Source organism: Polyodon spathula, chromosome 4, assembly GCF_017654505.1.
Source record: "Polyodon spathula isolate WHYD16114869_AA chromosome 4, ASM1765450v1, whole genome shotgun sequence".
NCBI lineage: Eukaryota > Metazoa > Chordata > Actinopteri > Acipenseriformes > Polyodontidae > Polyodon > Polyodon spathula.
This window is the reverse complement of record NC_054537.1, coordinates 80,029,960-80,045,045: the sequence shown is the minus strand read 5'-3', so window position 1 is coordinate 80,045,045 and position 15,086 is coordinate 80,029,960. Positions and strand designations below refer to the sequence as shown.

The following is a 15,086-nucleotide window of genomic DNA, read 5'->3' as shown; positions in this document are numbered from 1 at the left end:
AGTTGACAAGATAATGTACAGATATTTTCTATAAACAAACATATAATCATAGGTAAAAAAAAAAATAATTCAATAAAATAAAAAAATAAAAACAGGTGCAGAAAATAAGGCAATGCTACATTTTAAGTTTACAGGCTAATATCACATAAAATAAAGGAAGATTGAAAGCTTTAGTTTTTAACTACACGACTGACATCATTTGTATATGATTGCTTTAACAAAAATGGTACAACGGCTAACCAACAAAACTACGCGATTTTTAAATCATTGGGATCAAATGTGGCATATGTCATATCATACATGTAGGTGTTTGACAAACTGTGTTTACTAGCAGATGTAGGCTTTTTGTGATCTCATTACAAGGTAGTCTATTTTTTTGGTATTGTTGGGTACTCAACTGTGATGAAACATTTAATTAATATATAAAAAAAGCTTTCCTATGTGAAATGCAATTTTAGATACGTTGAAAACTTTATTTCTGAAATTGTTGTATTCACTGTTTTTTTTTTTTTTTTGGCTATAGTTTATTTGTCTTTTAGCAGTGTAATAAATTTACATTTCACGGTCCTCCAGTACTTTCTTTTTTTTTTTTTTTTTCCGAGGAGAAACACACTTTAGCCGTGGCTAAAGCCAAAAACAAATATAGAATTAATTGCCTCTCATGAACTGCCCAACTGTATTCTAGTACTGTAGCACACACCTGTTATATTCAATACCCAACTAGCTTAAAAATATATCTGAATGCATCATAAATGCATAGAATGTGGAAAGACCAAGCATTAACAGTATTTTTAATATTTTTTTCATAACCACGAGTGAGCTATGTTGCCACTTGAGGATTTTATCCCTGAAACATGTTTTCGTGTTTATTCTTACAAAATAAATCTCCCTTCTTTTCACCAAATTACGAGGGTATTAAAGTCTGATCAGCAGTGCAGGGCTACTGCACCCACCCCCGCTCCCATGTTGAGAGAGACAGGATACACGTGGTTGCATTAGTGCTGTGACCGGATTGATCTGTGTTGCATTTTTTTAATGTATATGAAGTTAAGTTTTTTTTTTTTTTTTTTAAAAACAAATAAAAACAGACTACCTCTAATTTTCTCTTACGAGACATTTTCCCTCTTAGGTGTCGAGACAAGTTATACATACACAAACACTCTAGGGCTTCTGGCTTTTGGTGTTTTCTTCCAACTTTTTGCTTCTCCTTTACGAATTAATTACACAATTAACAGTTTCTCTGTTTTAATTCAGAAACCAAAACACATTAAACAGTGTTCAGGGTCATTTTAAAAGAGTAGTTATAGTTAAACACGATGAAAACACAAATGCTGATGAGTAAATGTCCGGCTAGGGAAAGGTCACGTGTGCATGACGATTCATTACCATTTTGATAATTTGCATACGTTTTGCTCATGTTTTATACATTTTACGGCAGTTCTGACAGCTTATGTAAAGATGCTAGCGCCCAGAGTGAAAGGAAAGTTTGCTACCAAATGTTTATTAAACCTCATTCCGTTTAGAATGTACCAGCAGATGAAATTTAATTGATCAGTCCTATCCCGTATATGCAAAGAAAGACACACTGAAAAAAACACCACTCTACAGCAAGCATTTCTCAGAAATCCTGCTATGATGTCAACACGAAATGTGCTGCCTGTAAGTGTAAAAAGAGGTAAAAACAAAAAGAGATGGACTAAATGGGCTAACACTGCTTCTAAAACAGAGTAACTATGAGGCACACACATATAGAGAACATTTCTGAATTCCTAAAAACTGATTTCTGGTAGGAAATCCGTGTGCTGACTGTCCCTTACTCACGAGTGCTTTTCACTGCATGTAATTCATTATATCTTAATATTTTACCAGAAGACATGCACTTTTTGGTTTTGTTTCAAAGAACAGATTGAAAGAAATGTTTTAAAGCTATACAATTGAAAACTTTTTTTTTTTTTTCTGTATGCCATAGAAGGCTATAGAAAGCAGATGATTTTATATATTCAAAAAAAAAAGTTTTTTCAAGATTTTTTATGAAAAAAACAATGAGGTATAAGAACATAAGAACATAAGAAAGTTTACAAATGAGAGGAGGCCATTTGGCCTATCTTGCTCGTTTGGTTGTTAATAACTTATTGATCCCAGAATCTCATCAGCAGCTTCTTGAAGGATTCCAGGGTGTCAGCTTCAACAACATTACTGGGGATTTGGTTCCAAACCCTCACAATTCTCTGTGTAAAAAAGTGCCTCCTATTTTCTGTTCTGAATGTCCCTTTGTCTAATCTCTATTTGTGACCCCTGGAACTTGTTTCTTTTTTCAGGTCGAAAAAGTCCCTTGGGTCGACATTGTCAATACCTTTTAGAATGTTGAATGCTTGAATTAGGTCGCCACGTAGTCTTCTTTGTTCAAGACTGAATAGATTCAATTCTTTTAGCCTGTCTGTATATGGCATGCCTTTTAAACCCGGAATAATTCTGGTCGCTCTTCTTTGCACTCTTTCTGAGCAGCAATATCCTTTTGTAGCTGGGTGACCAGACCAGTATGTCTTTGCTAAAGTTCACAAAACAAAATTCAATGTACAGTCATCTTTTTCAGACAAAAAAAAAAATTGGTTAAGAACAAATATGTAAATAGATACTGGTCTTGTTAAAATGCATTTCCCTGAAATTTGACCTTTTTTTTGGTCTCAGAATGCAAATGACCCAATCTTAATTAATTGTTAGTAATTTACTTTACAAAACTTACATAATAAATAGTGAGATAACAAAAAATATCTATCTGTGTTATTTTTAAACTTGAACTGTCTAAGTTAGTGGTACGCAGTACTACAGAGGAGTCATCTATTCAGGTGATTATATAATGTTTTTGAAAGCTATAGGAAAGCACAATAAGCTGATCAAAAGGACAACAAGCTGGCTGCCCAGAGACTGTTGGCAAGACCTTTTGTTTTTTTTTTCCACCCATGGGAAATAACTTGTGCGTTCAGTGTGCAGACTACAGAGAGAAAGGCATTGCAACAATAAAGAACTCACACATTCAAACAACCAGAAGCACAAAGAAACCCCGACCAGTAAGGTACCTTATTACTAATTAGATTAAATTATGTTACTCTGTATTTCTTGACTTTCGTTAGTTTGAATTTGATAATCGGAGTCATTATGGAGGCTAGGGTTACCACTTTTATTTGCCGACCCGCGTATGAGCTATTCCCTCAAAGCTCCACTGTGCAAAGGTTATTTATTATTATTTTTTTTTGGTAATTTACCCCTTCGCAAGATACAATTTCTGAGCTTCTATATTTAAATTAAATTTAAATAAAATGAACAGAAAACCCCAGGGCAACCCTAGTGGAGGTACATTTACAGTATTGGTTTTCATCGGATTTTAGCTTAAGTCTGAATTGTTAATGTAAATGAGGCTTAGAAGAATTATTATGCAATACAAAACCATGTTACCTGACTACTTTTAAATACCTTGCCCCCCCCCCCCCCCCCCCCCCCTTCCCCAATGATCCTTGTGCATGTATTCTATTTATTGTGGAGAGTTAGCAATAAAAGGGTCAGCTTTCCTTACCATTTTATACTCTTTCCATGTCCTTTGGAAGTCCACACTTCCATCTTCTCGGTGCTGTATGACTGTCCAACCGCCCCCGACGGCCTCCATGTTACAATAGACCTGGAAAAACAAAGAAGGGTAAACAATAACTTGTCTAAAATTCTGTCTTTTCAGAAGTCAGTAACTTCAGACTGTTCTCATTTATTAGACGCTCAAAATGTTTTTTAAATGTTATGGCAGTCCAGTATAATGCAAGGAAAGTGATTCTGGAAATGTTTGATAAGTCCTAATTTGTTTTTCATCTGCATGGACAGAAACCATAGACTTCAGAAATGACAGAATAAAATATTTTTTCAGCAAATGCTTACATTTTGTCTGTTTACTGTATTGTAAATACACAAACCACAGCAGTTATTTTAAAGTAAATTACCTTTTTAGTCTCTGACATGTTGTTGATATTGATATTATATACCCCACTTTTGTTAAAACCAGCATGGTATACATCTGCACAGTCTCTAAACCTGTTTTCTTCTTCAGCTCTTTTCGTACTGTTTGGTACAACTGTTTCAAATGACAAAAAACAAAAGAAAACAAAGAAAAAAATTGAAATTGAAATCATTAGTCAAACACAAAACATTCATATTTTAGTTTAACTGGACTGTTACTGACCTGCATAGATGTTTACCCAGAAAGCAGAAATATAGTACAATATAGTACAATTACACCTTTTAACTTAATATTAATTGTCACTGTTTTGATCAGTTGAGTAGACCCTGATGTCTAAAGAGTACGTAACTATGGCAAACCAAATTATTATTTAGAAATATCTCAAATTACATTTGAAGATATCTTGAAATATTTTGAGATATCTGTAAATAATTTGCAGATATCTTTACATGAACATGAGATATCTGTAAACAAACCCTTTTGAAGATATCTTAATTTCATTTTGAGATATCTAAAAATGAAATAGATATCTCAATTGATCTGCAGATGTCTTTAAATAATGTTTTGCTAGCATGATACAACCTAACTGTCATTTAAAGATATCTCAAAATAACTTCCCTTTCATCTAGAGATATCGCTAAATAGTTTTAAGATATCTTTAAATAACTTCCTGTTCATTTCGAGATATCTCGAAATGAACATGAAGTCATTTCAAGGTATCGCTAAATGACTTCATGTGAAAATGTGTTATGTTTTGAATGGACTTACTGTCCCTTTGGAGATATCTTGAAATGAACAGGAAGTTATCTGGAAATGATTTTTTTGTCCTGTCTAGTTGGATCGCTGATTTACTTTGATTTTAATATTTCATTGATGGAGTCCTCACATCTCCAATTCACCAATGTAACTAAATCTGGATTGCTTTATTATGCTTAGGAGTCTTTCAGTGCTTTACAACCTGTGATGATGACAACACTGTCTGTAATTTGTGTAGCTGGTGTTAACTAATATGCCTCTGGCTTTGTCTATAGGAAGGCCTGGAAAATGATCAATTTGATATAATCTCTGGTTGTAAATGCAAAAAACATATTTTATCTTGTTAATAAAAACATTGAACTCCATTTTTAAAAAGAACCTGTGCTGGTTGACTACGGCCAAATTAGGAAATATTACACTTTGGTTGTAGGCTTATTGCATGCCGTAGTGGTGGAGTCTTAGCCTGTGCTTACTTCCCTTTCTTGTTTGACTACCCCCCTGTCCCCCGTCCCCCGTCCCCCTTTCCACCCTTGTTACAAGTAGACAGGGCCTTGGTTTAAAATGGCACCTATCAATGCCCTCAAACACCTGGTGTTGGTTGAGGCCCGACCTCGACAAAACAGTACACTGACAGAGCCGATTAACGCCACTTTCAGTAGCTCCTGGTTTTCCTTGAGACCCCTAATCCAAATGCTGGCCAGGCTCAGACTTGTTTACCTTCTGAGAGCACATAAGACCAGTCTATTCAAAGGGTATGATGCATGTGTTACAAGTCCAGACTAAGGTATTCCCTTATTAAAGTTTACCATCATAAAAACACAGGACAGGGTAGTAAAGTACAGTGCCAGCATGGTAAGCATTGTGAAACCCAGTGAGGTATGGTAAAGCATATTGAGAAACATGGTAAACCCTGGTAAACTTTGGTAAATGCATAGTATAACTGTGGGAAAAGCAATGGAAAACCATTAAATTACTTGTCTGAAAAGAAATATTAACTTCTGCCATTCATTCGTTGTGAGTGTTCAGTGGATTAAACTAGAGATTGGTAACTCTAGTAGACCAACAAAGAGGATAAGAGTTCATGAGAAGTGGAGAAAATGTATTTTGATATTAAAAGTAAAAGCAGTGGAAATGGAACTGAAGCTAAATTAATTTTCCTTAGGGACTAAACCTTTAAATTTGAGTAATTCATCAAATTATATATATAAAAAAAACTAACAAAAACTTCATCCCTCTATTTGTAGACGTGATTCAGAAGCCAATTAACTCGTTATCCTCAATTAGGTAATTAAAACAGAATACCTAAACACAATTACAACAAGTGCTGGATTAACCTGTTTATCAGTGGGCAAAGGGAGCTACTGTAATTGTCAAATGTCAGCTGAGAGTCTATTGCCATCTGCAGGTAATTATTGCTGCAATATTTAATTGGAAACCTAAGCAAAGTGCTTAGGATTAAATACTACAAGCAATGAATTTGAAGTTCCTGTTGTAAAAAGTGGTTTATATTTCCCTCTGAGTCTCCATACATTCGGGTGAAATTCCTTCTGATTTTACAAGCTGTTGTTTTTATTGCTGCAATAGTTTATACACACATGGATATATTTGAAATCTGTCCTCAAGTAATGTTATGGTCCCTGAGTAATAAAGGAAATAGGTATTGCAGTGTGATGACACTGATTCTTCCACTACAAATATTGATGGGGTATAGCTAAGGGATTGATTTTATCACCCATAACTAGGGGTCTACTTAAATTGCGGTAAATGTATGTATTTTTCACAGGTAGGTTAAGGAATAAAATTAGGATTTGTCTAACATTTTGCAGACCTGTTTAAATATTAAATAACCCTAAGTAGACAATATTTTAGACTACTATAAAAGCCTACAAATAGTGGTTCTGACTTCCTTACTAACCCATTCTGTTCAGCAGCCTCTGTAGTAGCCTTTCATTAATGTGTGGTTCTGAATCTAAATAGCGATCGGTCATATTTTCTCAAAAAGACACATTACAAGATATGCACAATAATGACCTCCATCTGCATGTATAGTTTCTTCTGGAAATATCTTGACACGATCATTAGCCGAAATATACTTTGCTTTTTTTGGCTTTCTTGTCCATTTCTGGTATTTTACCTCCAATGTTGAAAACTAGATTTTAGCAACCTAAATCAAAACAATGCAGCACTGACTTTGTCCCACCCCCTACTGTACAGTACAGGTCACAGAACAGCCATTACAGACTCACTGATAGGCTGAAGAATACATACAGTAGTTGTCATTTGAACAATAAACAAGAATGTTAACCGCTTTGGAGTATTTTGTTGTAAATGTTATTTGTCTAAAAGTGCACAACCAAACTTTATCCAGAAAACTAGTTTAACCTAATGTATATAGTGGGCTGCACATTACTAAACAGTTTAACCCTTAGGTGCAATATATATATATATTGTTTATTTAGGAATGATTGTGTGTTTATAGCATATGTCATTTATTGGAGTGGTAGGTAAACATAAATCTGGTTGGTGTCAGTATTCATTTTAGTACTTACATAAAAAGTAAAAATATGTTTATCTAGGGTGCTGTTAAAGCTATCTGTGTTCCTTTATGACAGTTTCATTACCTATTTCTCAGTGCATTATAGGATTCATCCATACAGACAAATATTAATCTTTCTATTTAATTACCTTTCAGTTTAGTTTAACACTTAAGCTCTGTACAGACTGTCCAAGGTTATACACATTTCTTAATCAAGCATGGTTTGAAAAAATTCAACATTCTTTAAATGCCTCATGCTTTATGAAATATCATAATAAGTGAATACATGCAATTTCCAAAATAGCTGATTCTGCATTATTATTTAATAGTGTCTGATAACTGCAGATGATTATTTTGGCTTGATTAATGAGTTACACTCGCTATTAATTCACACATTAATATCATTCATGTGGCTAAATTATCTAATTCCCAGGATATTACTGATATAGACCAAAATGAAAATAAAGCTAAATTACTTAAAGTAACACAAAATTCATAATTGCAGAAAAATAATATGTTTTTTATGATTATTAATGGGCCATATTGTCAATAGTATATTTGTGTTTAAAGCATACTATAAGAAGTGTTCCCTACAGTATGTACACCCAAGTGTGTACATTTCACCATATAATAGAATTTGGAAAATCTGAGGTCCGCCTGGAAAGATATACAGTATTAGTGGCATCTCAAGAACACATACAGTACAATCAAGAAATAAAGCATGCTGCTTGATCAACACAGTAGCTACAAATACATCTAAAGCTACTGTTAAATAAATGCACCCTGAAACAACAAATCAGTAAATGCATACATAAAAATAGTGTCCACTATTCTCAAAGTTCTAACTAGTTATTTAAGAATAGTTATTAAGTCTTTTTTTTTTTTTTTTTTAATTTAGTCATTGCCAATTATTTTTGTTATTTCCTCCCAATTTGACATGCCCAATTATTATTTAGACTCAGCTCACCACTACCACCCCTGTGCTGACTCAGGAGCTGCGAAGACGAACACACGCTGTCCTCCAAAGTGCGTGCCATCAGCCGTCCACTTCTTTTACACACTGCGAATTCACCATGCAGCCACCCAGGAGCTACAGCATTGGAGGACAATGCAGCTCCCGGGCAGCTAACAGGCCAGACTACAGGGGTAGCTGGTTCGCGGTGAGCAAAGGACACCCTGTCCGACCTAGACCCCCCTCCGGGGCACTCAGCCAATTGAACGATGCCTCCAGGGAACTCCTGTCCACGGTCAGCTGTGGAATAGCCCAGACTCGAACCAGCGACATCCAGGCTATAGGTCGCATCCTGCACTCACACAGAGTGCCTTTACTGGATGCGCCACTCAGGAGAACTCTTTTTGTTTTTGTGGCTCAAATAGATTAAACGATAACTCCAATGTACATGAAGTGTACGAGGAGACAACAGTGGATAAAGTATGTGACAATGATTTTCTACCAATGAGTACAATCTTTGTCTCCAAGTAGATGCATCCTTTAGTTATAGTCCTTATACGACAAGGTTTTTGGTTTTACTCTTATTTTTTTATTTAAAAAACAAAAACAAAAACTGATTCAGTCATTAGGCTCAGTCACTGTCTGTTGTCGATATGGTCCTTGCTGACACTTCAATGAGCAGGATAACATTGGAATCCCAATGAAAGGCAGATAGGTTCCACTTATGATTTCTGCACAAAGATTGACAAGAAAACAGGTGATAAATTGTATATGCTTGTAGAACTTTAAGATGAGATGTTACATTCCTTTAAAGTATGTACAATGTTTAGCCAGTTTCCTGATTAACTGGTGGGAATTATAGTATCATATCACCTTGGAATTGTGCTGCAACGTGATATCTATTAAGTCCCTACAGTGCAAGGTAAGATGTCTATCCTGTCGACCATGACCTGAATATAAAAAGCCAAAAGCTCAAGAGTCATTTGGATTGAGCTGTTCCTTCAATAAGAATACTCTGAAATGTGGAGAAGGTCATGAGAAATGTAAACCTCACAAAGAAAAACTCAAATTAATGGAATCCTCTATTGTCTATTTAACCCCAATCAGACCCCTTGTTCACTAAATATCTTGATATCCCTGAATAGGAATAGATTTTAAGTGAAACAGTGCAGCAGTACTATCAATGATAAATGACTGTGAGCTATTTGATCTTCATTCCCCCCAAAATGGATTTCTGCAATGCTGACAGTGTTTTTTTTAGATTTTATTTTAAATGGAATGTTGTCGCAGTCTTGGTATTCACCATTATTGAAAAATACGGTAGGATCACAAGTCTATATCCTACACCCGCTGTACAGCAGCTAAACTATTAATTAAAAAGAACCTTATATCCCTATGAATGTGATTACTATTGTAAAACCAGTAGTAATACAAGTATTTTATTGTGTTATCAAAATTATATAGTAGGATGTAATAGTTGTGTTCCTGTAAAAATAGACAAAAAAAATGTGGTCAGATACCATCTGTATGGAAATAGGATAGCTGAGGAGTAATGGCATATCATGTGACTGTCAACTTGTTTTACATTTTTTATAAAGATAAAGAACATAGGATTAACAATTGCATTGCAATGAAATGAAAACAAAATATCAAAGTGTAAAATAAGGTAAAAAGAAGTCATAACTTCTGCTTCCAGAGACAGACTTGATATTAATAAGAAATACTGTCAACTGCAAATAAATCATGAAATGAAATAACATCCTTCCGGACATTATTACAGTACCTATCTTAACGAAGATTCTCTTGAGATATTAATTTAGGCATAATGCAATTTTAATAATTCTAATGTGCCTTGTGGTAATAGATCTGCTTTATAGTTACAAGGTTTAAAGACAGTAATGCTCAGTTCATAGCATGCTAGAGGCATACTTATTTGGTATGGATACAATGCTTCTTATTAGTGTTTTAAAATAAGCCTTTTAGGAGCCAATAAGATCACTTAATTATCCAGGTTTTTGTAGTTTATCCATGCGATTGCAAACCTTGAACTTATTTTATTAATTATTTTAAATACCTCAAACTATATGACAAAGTTAAGAATATAAGTATCAATAGTACTGCAGTAAAGCTAATTTGAAAACTTAGCAACATCTACATATTTCTTTGAATTAATTACTTCTTTAAGAAATCTGTTGACACAGGTCAAGCCAACAGCCAAATTATAAATATCCAGAAATATGTGAATAAACCAGATTTTAGTGAATGTGAACATGGCAGATCAAATGCTAAGATGAGGACAAACCAAGGGTAAATCACTGGAGAGAAGTACCACATTCTGACATCCCACAATTCAGTTCTGGGCTTTCTCAAGCAAATTATGCCAAAATGTATAATAATATGGTCTAGGCTGAGAACCCCAAACTAAACTAATTTGTCTTGTGACTTAAGCTTGATTTAAACCTAGGCCTCCAGAGACCTGTGACTTGCAAGTGAATGCATAACCTAGGCCCCACAAATATTTTCCAAATTAGTATAAACATTTGCCAGGCCATTCGCGGCTGAAATTCCAAGATCAGATAAAAACAAGTCTTTGGTAATGTGGGTGTTAATGTGATTTATGTTATTGTAATGTTTCTCTGCTGACATTTTTTTTCCCTGCTAATTACAGATACACTTTTATATTTTGGAAGAATCTCAAATTATGAAAGAGGGGGTCACAAGTTATTGGTATAATTTTATTAAAATATTTTGTCATATTTTCAAAGCATTTAATTAGCAGATGAAGTAAATCAATTTAATTAACTTATATTGTTTGAAAGAGGTCAAACAACTAGTGATATATGTCAAGTTCTCTTCAGCACTCAGTATATTTTGTATCTCATTTTGTAACGTGTACAAGATTTTTTTTATCTTATTATTATTTTTTTTTTTACCTTAAGCCGAGATTTTCACTTCAAGTTCAATCCATTGTAACAAGTGAAGTATGCCTGCATAGCTGATCGTTATTATTATAATAATATTTAATTCATTTGGATGACGTGCACATCCAAATCGATATATATATATATATATATATATATATATATATATATATATATATATATATATATATATATATATATATATATATATATATTTGTGCATTGTATTTTTTAATCCCCTGACACAGCGTGAGGTAGCAAACTAAGGTTACAACCATGGCCTTTAGCAGTTTACAATCCCTTGCTTCTTTTGTGACACTGAGCTTAAGCATGAAAGTGGCAACAAAGCATAGCTGAAAGATGGCACTCTGATGAGCCCTGTAGGTATAAAATCAGACATACCAGAAACACTAGCTGAGGAGATTTTCCAATACAAGGCTTATCCATCGGATGCAGCGTTCTGCTCTGTGGCAGAGGCCTAGGTAAGAAACACCCATATTTGAAAAAGCCTGGATCTGTCACAGGCGATTATGGATGGAAAACTAGCCTGAAGTTCAAAATGGGGAGCTACAGAACCAAGTTACTGAGTCTTGGGTGCCTAGAACTGACTGCCAAATCCCTCAAGCACAAGCCAGAAAATGTAAAAAAACCCCAAGAGCTGAGGTTAATTACCTTCCAGCCAAATGGCGAAATCCAGGACATTCTAGAACATGAAAGAGTTGCACTCCTTGATGAAGTGAAAAAAAGGAACAATGACCTAGTAAGCAATGACATTTTCATATAGGAGGCAAGAAGTAGTCAATCAAAAGCCCTGGTTGTGCATTTCAAAACCAGTTTGTCAGCACTATTTGAGGAGACTCAGGTGAGGCTGTTTGTTAAGATTAAAGGCATACTGGGTGATATTTACCTACCTGGTTTTATTGTGTCTTACAAAGTTTAATTCCAAATGTTTAATTGGTAACAGACTATGCATGAACAAATATTCCTTTGACAATGGCCCAAGGACTACTTTGTAGATTAGACAGAAAGATTGATTTTAGGCAAATTTTCTGGAAAATCTTTATGACAGATTTGGGGTACACAGGTATCAGGGTTACTCTTTGATATTAAATAAACTACAAGCACTATGCCTTTAAGATGGCTTGTACATCACCCCTTTGACCCAACACAAAATGAGCATAAAAGCAAGTAAAGGGATTGTAAAATTCAACTTAAATTCTACCCAGAGTAACTTAGGGTTTCAGTCACGTCATATAAAGTTTCAGATTGAATTTGCCTATATTTCATTTTTTTTTTTTTTAATAAGGATTTTTATAACTAAAGAGGAAGGCAGTACGTCAATCAAATTCTGGAAGTTTTTTCTTTAGCAGTGCCATGCCTACATTTTCTTCCATGATCTTATTTTTCTAAAAATATTTACTTTTTGAGAAGAAAAAAAAAATCCACCAAAATGTAGATTGAAAACTAGAATCATGTATGTGTATAAAACTTTGCAGTGCCTTTTCACATTGTGATTGAGTTTGGAGCAAACAATTTCTGCCATGATAAAATCACAGCAAATTTACCATGCTCAACATATCCTTCATTTCACTTGATCAGATCATTAATGTTGAGTAGGGTCAGAAAAGGTCACTTTGTATGCTCCCTGTATTCTGAGCACTTACGATGCAGAGTTTTTGCTCATCACAGCTATACCACTACAACTCAAGTTCAAGCACAACTAGATAAACACACATCAAGGCTGATAACTGTGTTTACCAAGGAAAGGAGGAGCTCTGGGGAGAAAAATCAAGAACATCTTGAAAGTTGTGGAGCTGGTATGAGTCAAAAGTGTCACAAGGAGTACATAAATTGGGGAGAATGCAATCTTTTAAATGGCAAAATTAAAAAAAAAATGTGCTGTGGTCAGGGATATTTTTGGTAAAAATACAATTAAACAGCATCCTGCTGTTTTTTGTAAGACTGTCAAAACAGACAATATCAATGAAAACATTTGTCAATGCTTAGTGTGTTATAATTAGTCTGTTATGAGGACCTTTGGGGATATCCTCCCCCTCCCATAAGTCACTTTCGCATCCCTGACATTTTTGTATGACCCTATAGAAACTTGTTTAATTAATCTGCTAATTGATAAACCATAATGTGTTTTCAGTTTTTCCCCAACAGTGACAGGAGAGAAGCACTGTGTGAATAATTGCTTGATTAAAGGATACTTGGTTTGTACATCTGTGTAATTATCTTTTTTTTTGAGTGCATAGTCTTTCTAACAGCAGGAAAATACTTTCATGTCTTTCTTCTTGTGTTATTCCTATGATCTGGTTTTAGGATAGGTAATTGAATGTGTAAAATCATTGGAACACTAGAACACCTGGACCTGAATCTGCCCCAGCACCATTCAGGGGCTCGTTATAAATGTCAAATGCTGCTAAACTGCAAGTTTAAAGTTTTCTATTTTTTGCAGGACACACAGGCAGATGCCATACAGAAGGACCATGGGCAAAGTGTCATGGGAATATTTCTGATCAGGAAGGAAGATGCGGCACCATGAGAACCACCGAAGATGTCGGCATTGTAATGCAGGGTGTGGAAGTGATAAACGAGCTTGCAAATGTGGCCAAAGCATGTGCCCTGTTAATGGGTCTGATATATGCACTCAATTTTATGCTACCCAAAGGAGCTCAAATACACATCTGAAGTAATCCAAAATGTGTTTATGGAGTTAGATGGACATAAACTGTCCTCAAAAGTGCGAGGACTAAAGAACACAATGTACACATCATTATGTACACATAGTAATGAGAAATGATAGCAGCTTATAGTTAAGAGTTGGTATTATTGAAGATATACCATGCTGTTTTAGGTATTTTTTAAGTTTTATCCATTGCTTTATGCATTGCTGAATTCTTGTATTAGTACTATATGTATAGTAATGAGTTTGGCAATGCATTGTTATTGAACATTGCAATGTGCAAGATAATGAATCCCCTGTCAAAATTCATTGCGCGCTGACTCTATAATTTAAAAGTCCAAGTTAGTAAAGGGTTTCAAAAGTCAAATTAGGAAACTTATTTTTCATTTTCACTGGTTGGTATTATGCTTTTTGAGCTTGGCTCATTGATCTTATATCTGAAATGTCATAAAAACAGATTGTACCATTCTCAAGTTACGCTTTAAAGGGACTTAATATCATGGCTGCTTGAATGTCTTTCCTGCACTGTCCATGTTTATCTAATTGATTAGCAAGAGAATGGAAAGGGAAAATGTACACAGATACAGCCTGATTTTCAGAAGGCACATTTTTAGAGAGAAAACAGAGGCCGCAATGCATTTTCACTGCAATTTTTTTGCCATCTAATTATACGTCTCGATTTTCAACTGGGGCAGGTTAATTTCTTCTACTCACAAAGCCCTTGCGACTCCTGCTTATGACTGATTTAACTGAAACAACAATTGATTTTTAGGTTCATTAATGAACCAATTAGTCAAATCTCAATAGTCTGAACTTCCATTTAACTGGAAAACAACAAGGCAGTGCACATGTCATCTCAACAATGGAAACAAAGAAAGGAAAAATACATTCTTAGCCACCCAAGTTGAGTTTTTGTTCGATGATATTTTAGCAAATAAAACTGTTCTTGACGGCAAAAGGTCCAGAGCCACTACTAAATTAAAAATATGCAAGGATTTAACCAAAAAAATAAACACAACCTCTTCCATAAAAAGGCCAAAAACAGAAGTCCAGAAAAGATGCTAGGACCTAAAGCGCAGAATAGTAGTTGTGATGCCCTAGTCTCTGTAAGTCGCTTTGGAGAAAAGTGTTTGCTAAATGACTAATAATAATAATAATAATAATAATAATAATAATAATAATAATAATAATAATGCATGTCCATAGAAAATAAAAAACTGTAATTTATTTTA

At 34.6% G+C, this 15,086-nt stretch overlaps 1 protein-coding gene across 1 annotated transcript in view; it reads right to left on the bottom strand.

Moving 5' to 3' along the window:
• The window catches only part of LOC121314917 (angiopoietin-1-like), a 95,846-nt gene that overhangs the window by 18,625 nt on the left and 62,135 nt on the right, over positions 1 to 15,086 (bottom strand). The window contains exons 5-6 of the mRNA XM_041248663.1: positions 3,984 to 4,114; positions 3,572 to 3,673 (exon numbers count right to left, since the gene is read on the bottom strand). Coding sequence (XP_041104597.1) covers positions 3,572 to 3,673; positions 3,984 to 4,114 — 233 coding nt within the window. The remainder of the gene's footprint in view (positions 1 to 3,571; positions 3,674 to 3,983; positions 4,115 to 15,086) is intronic.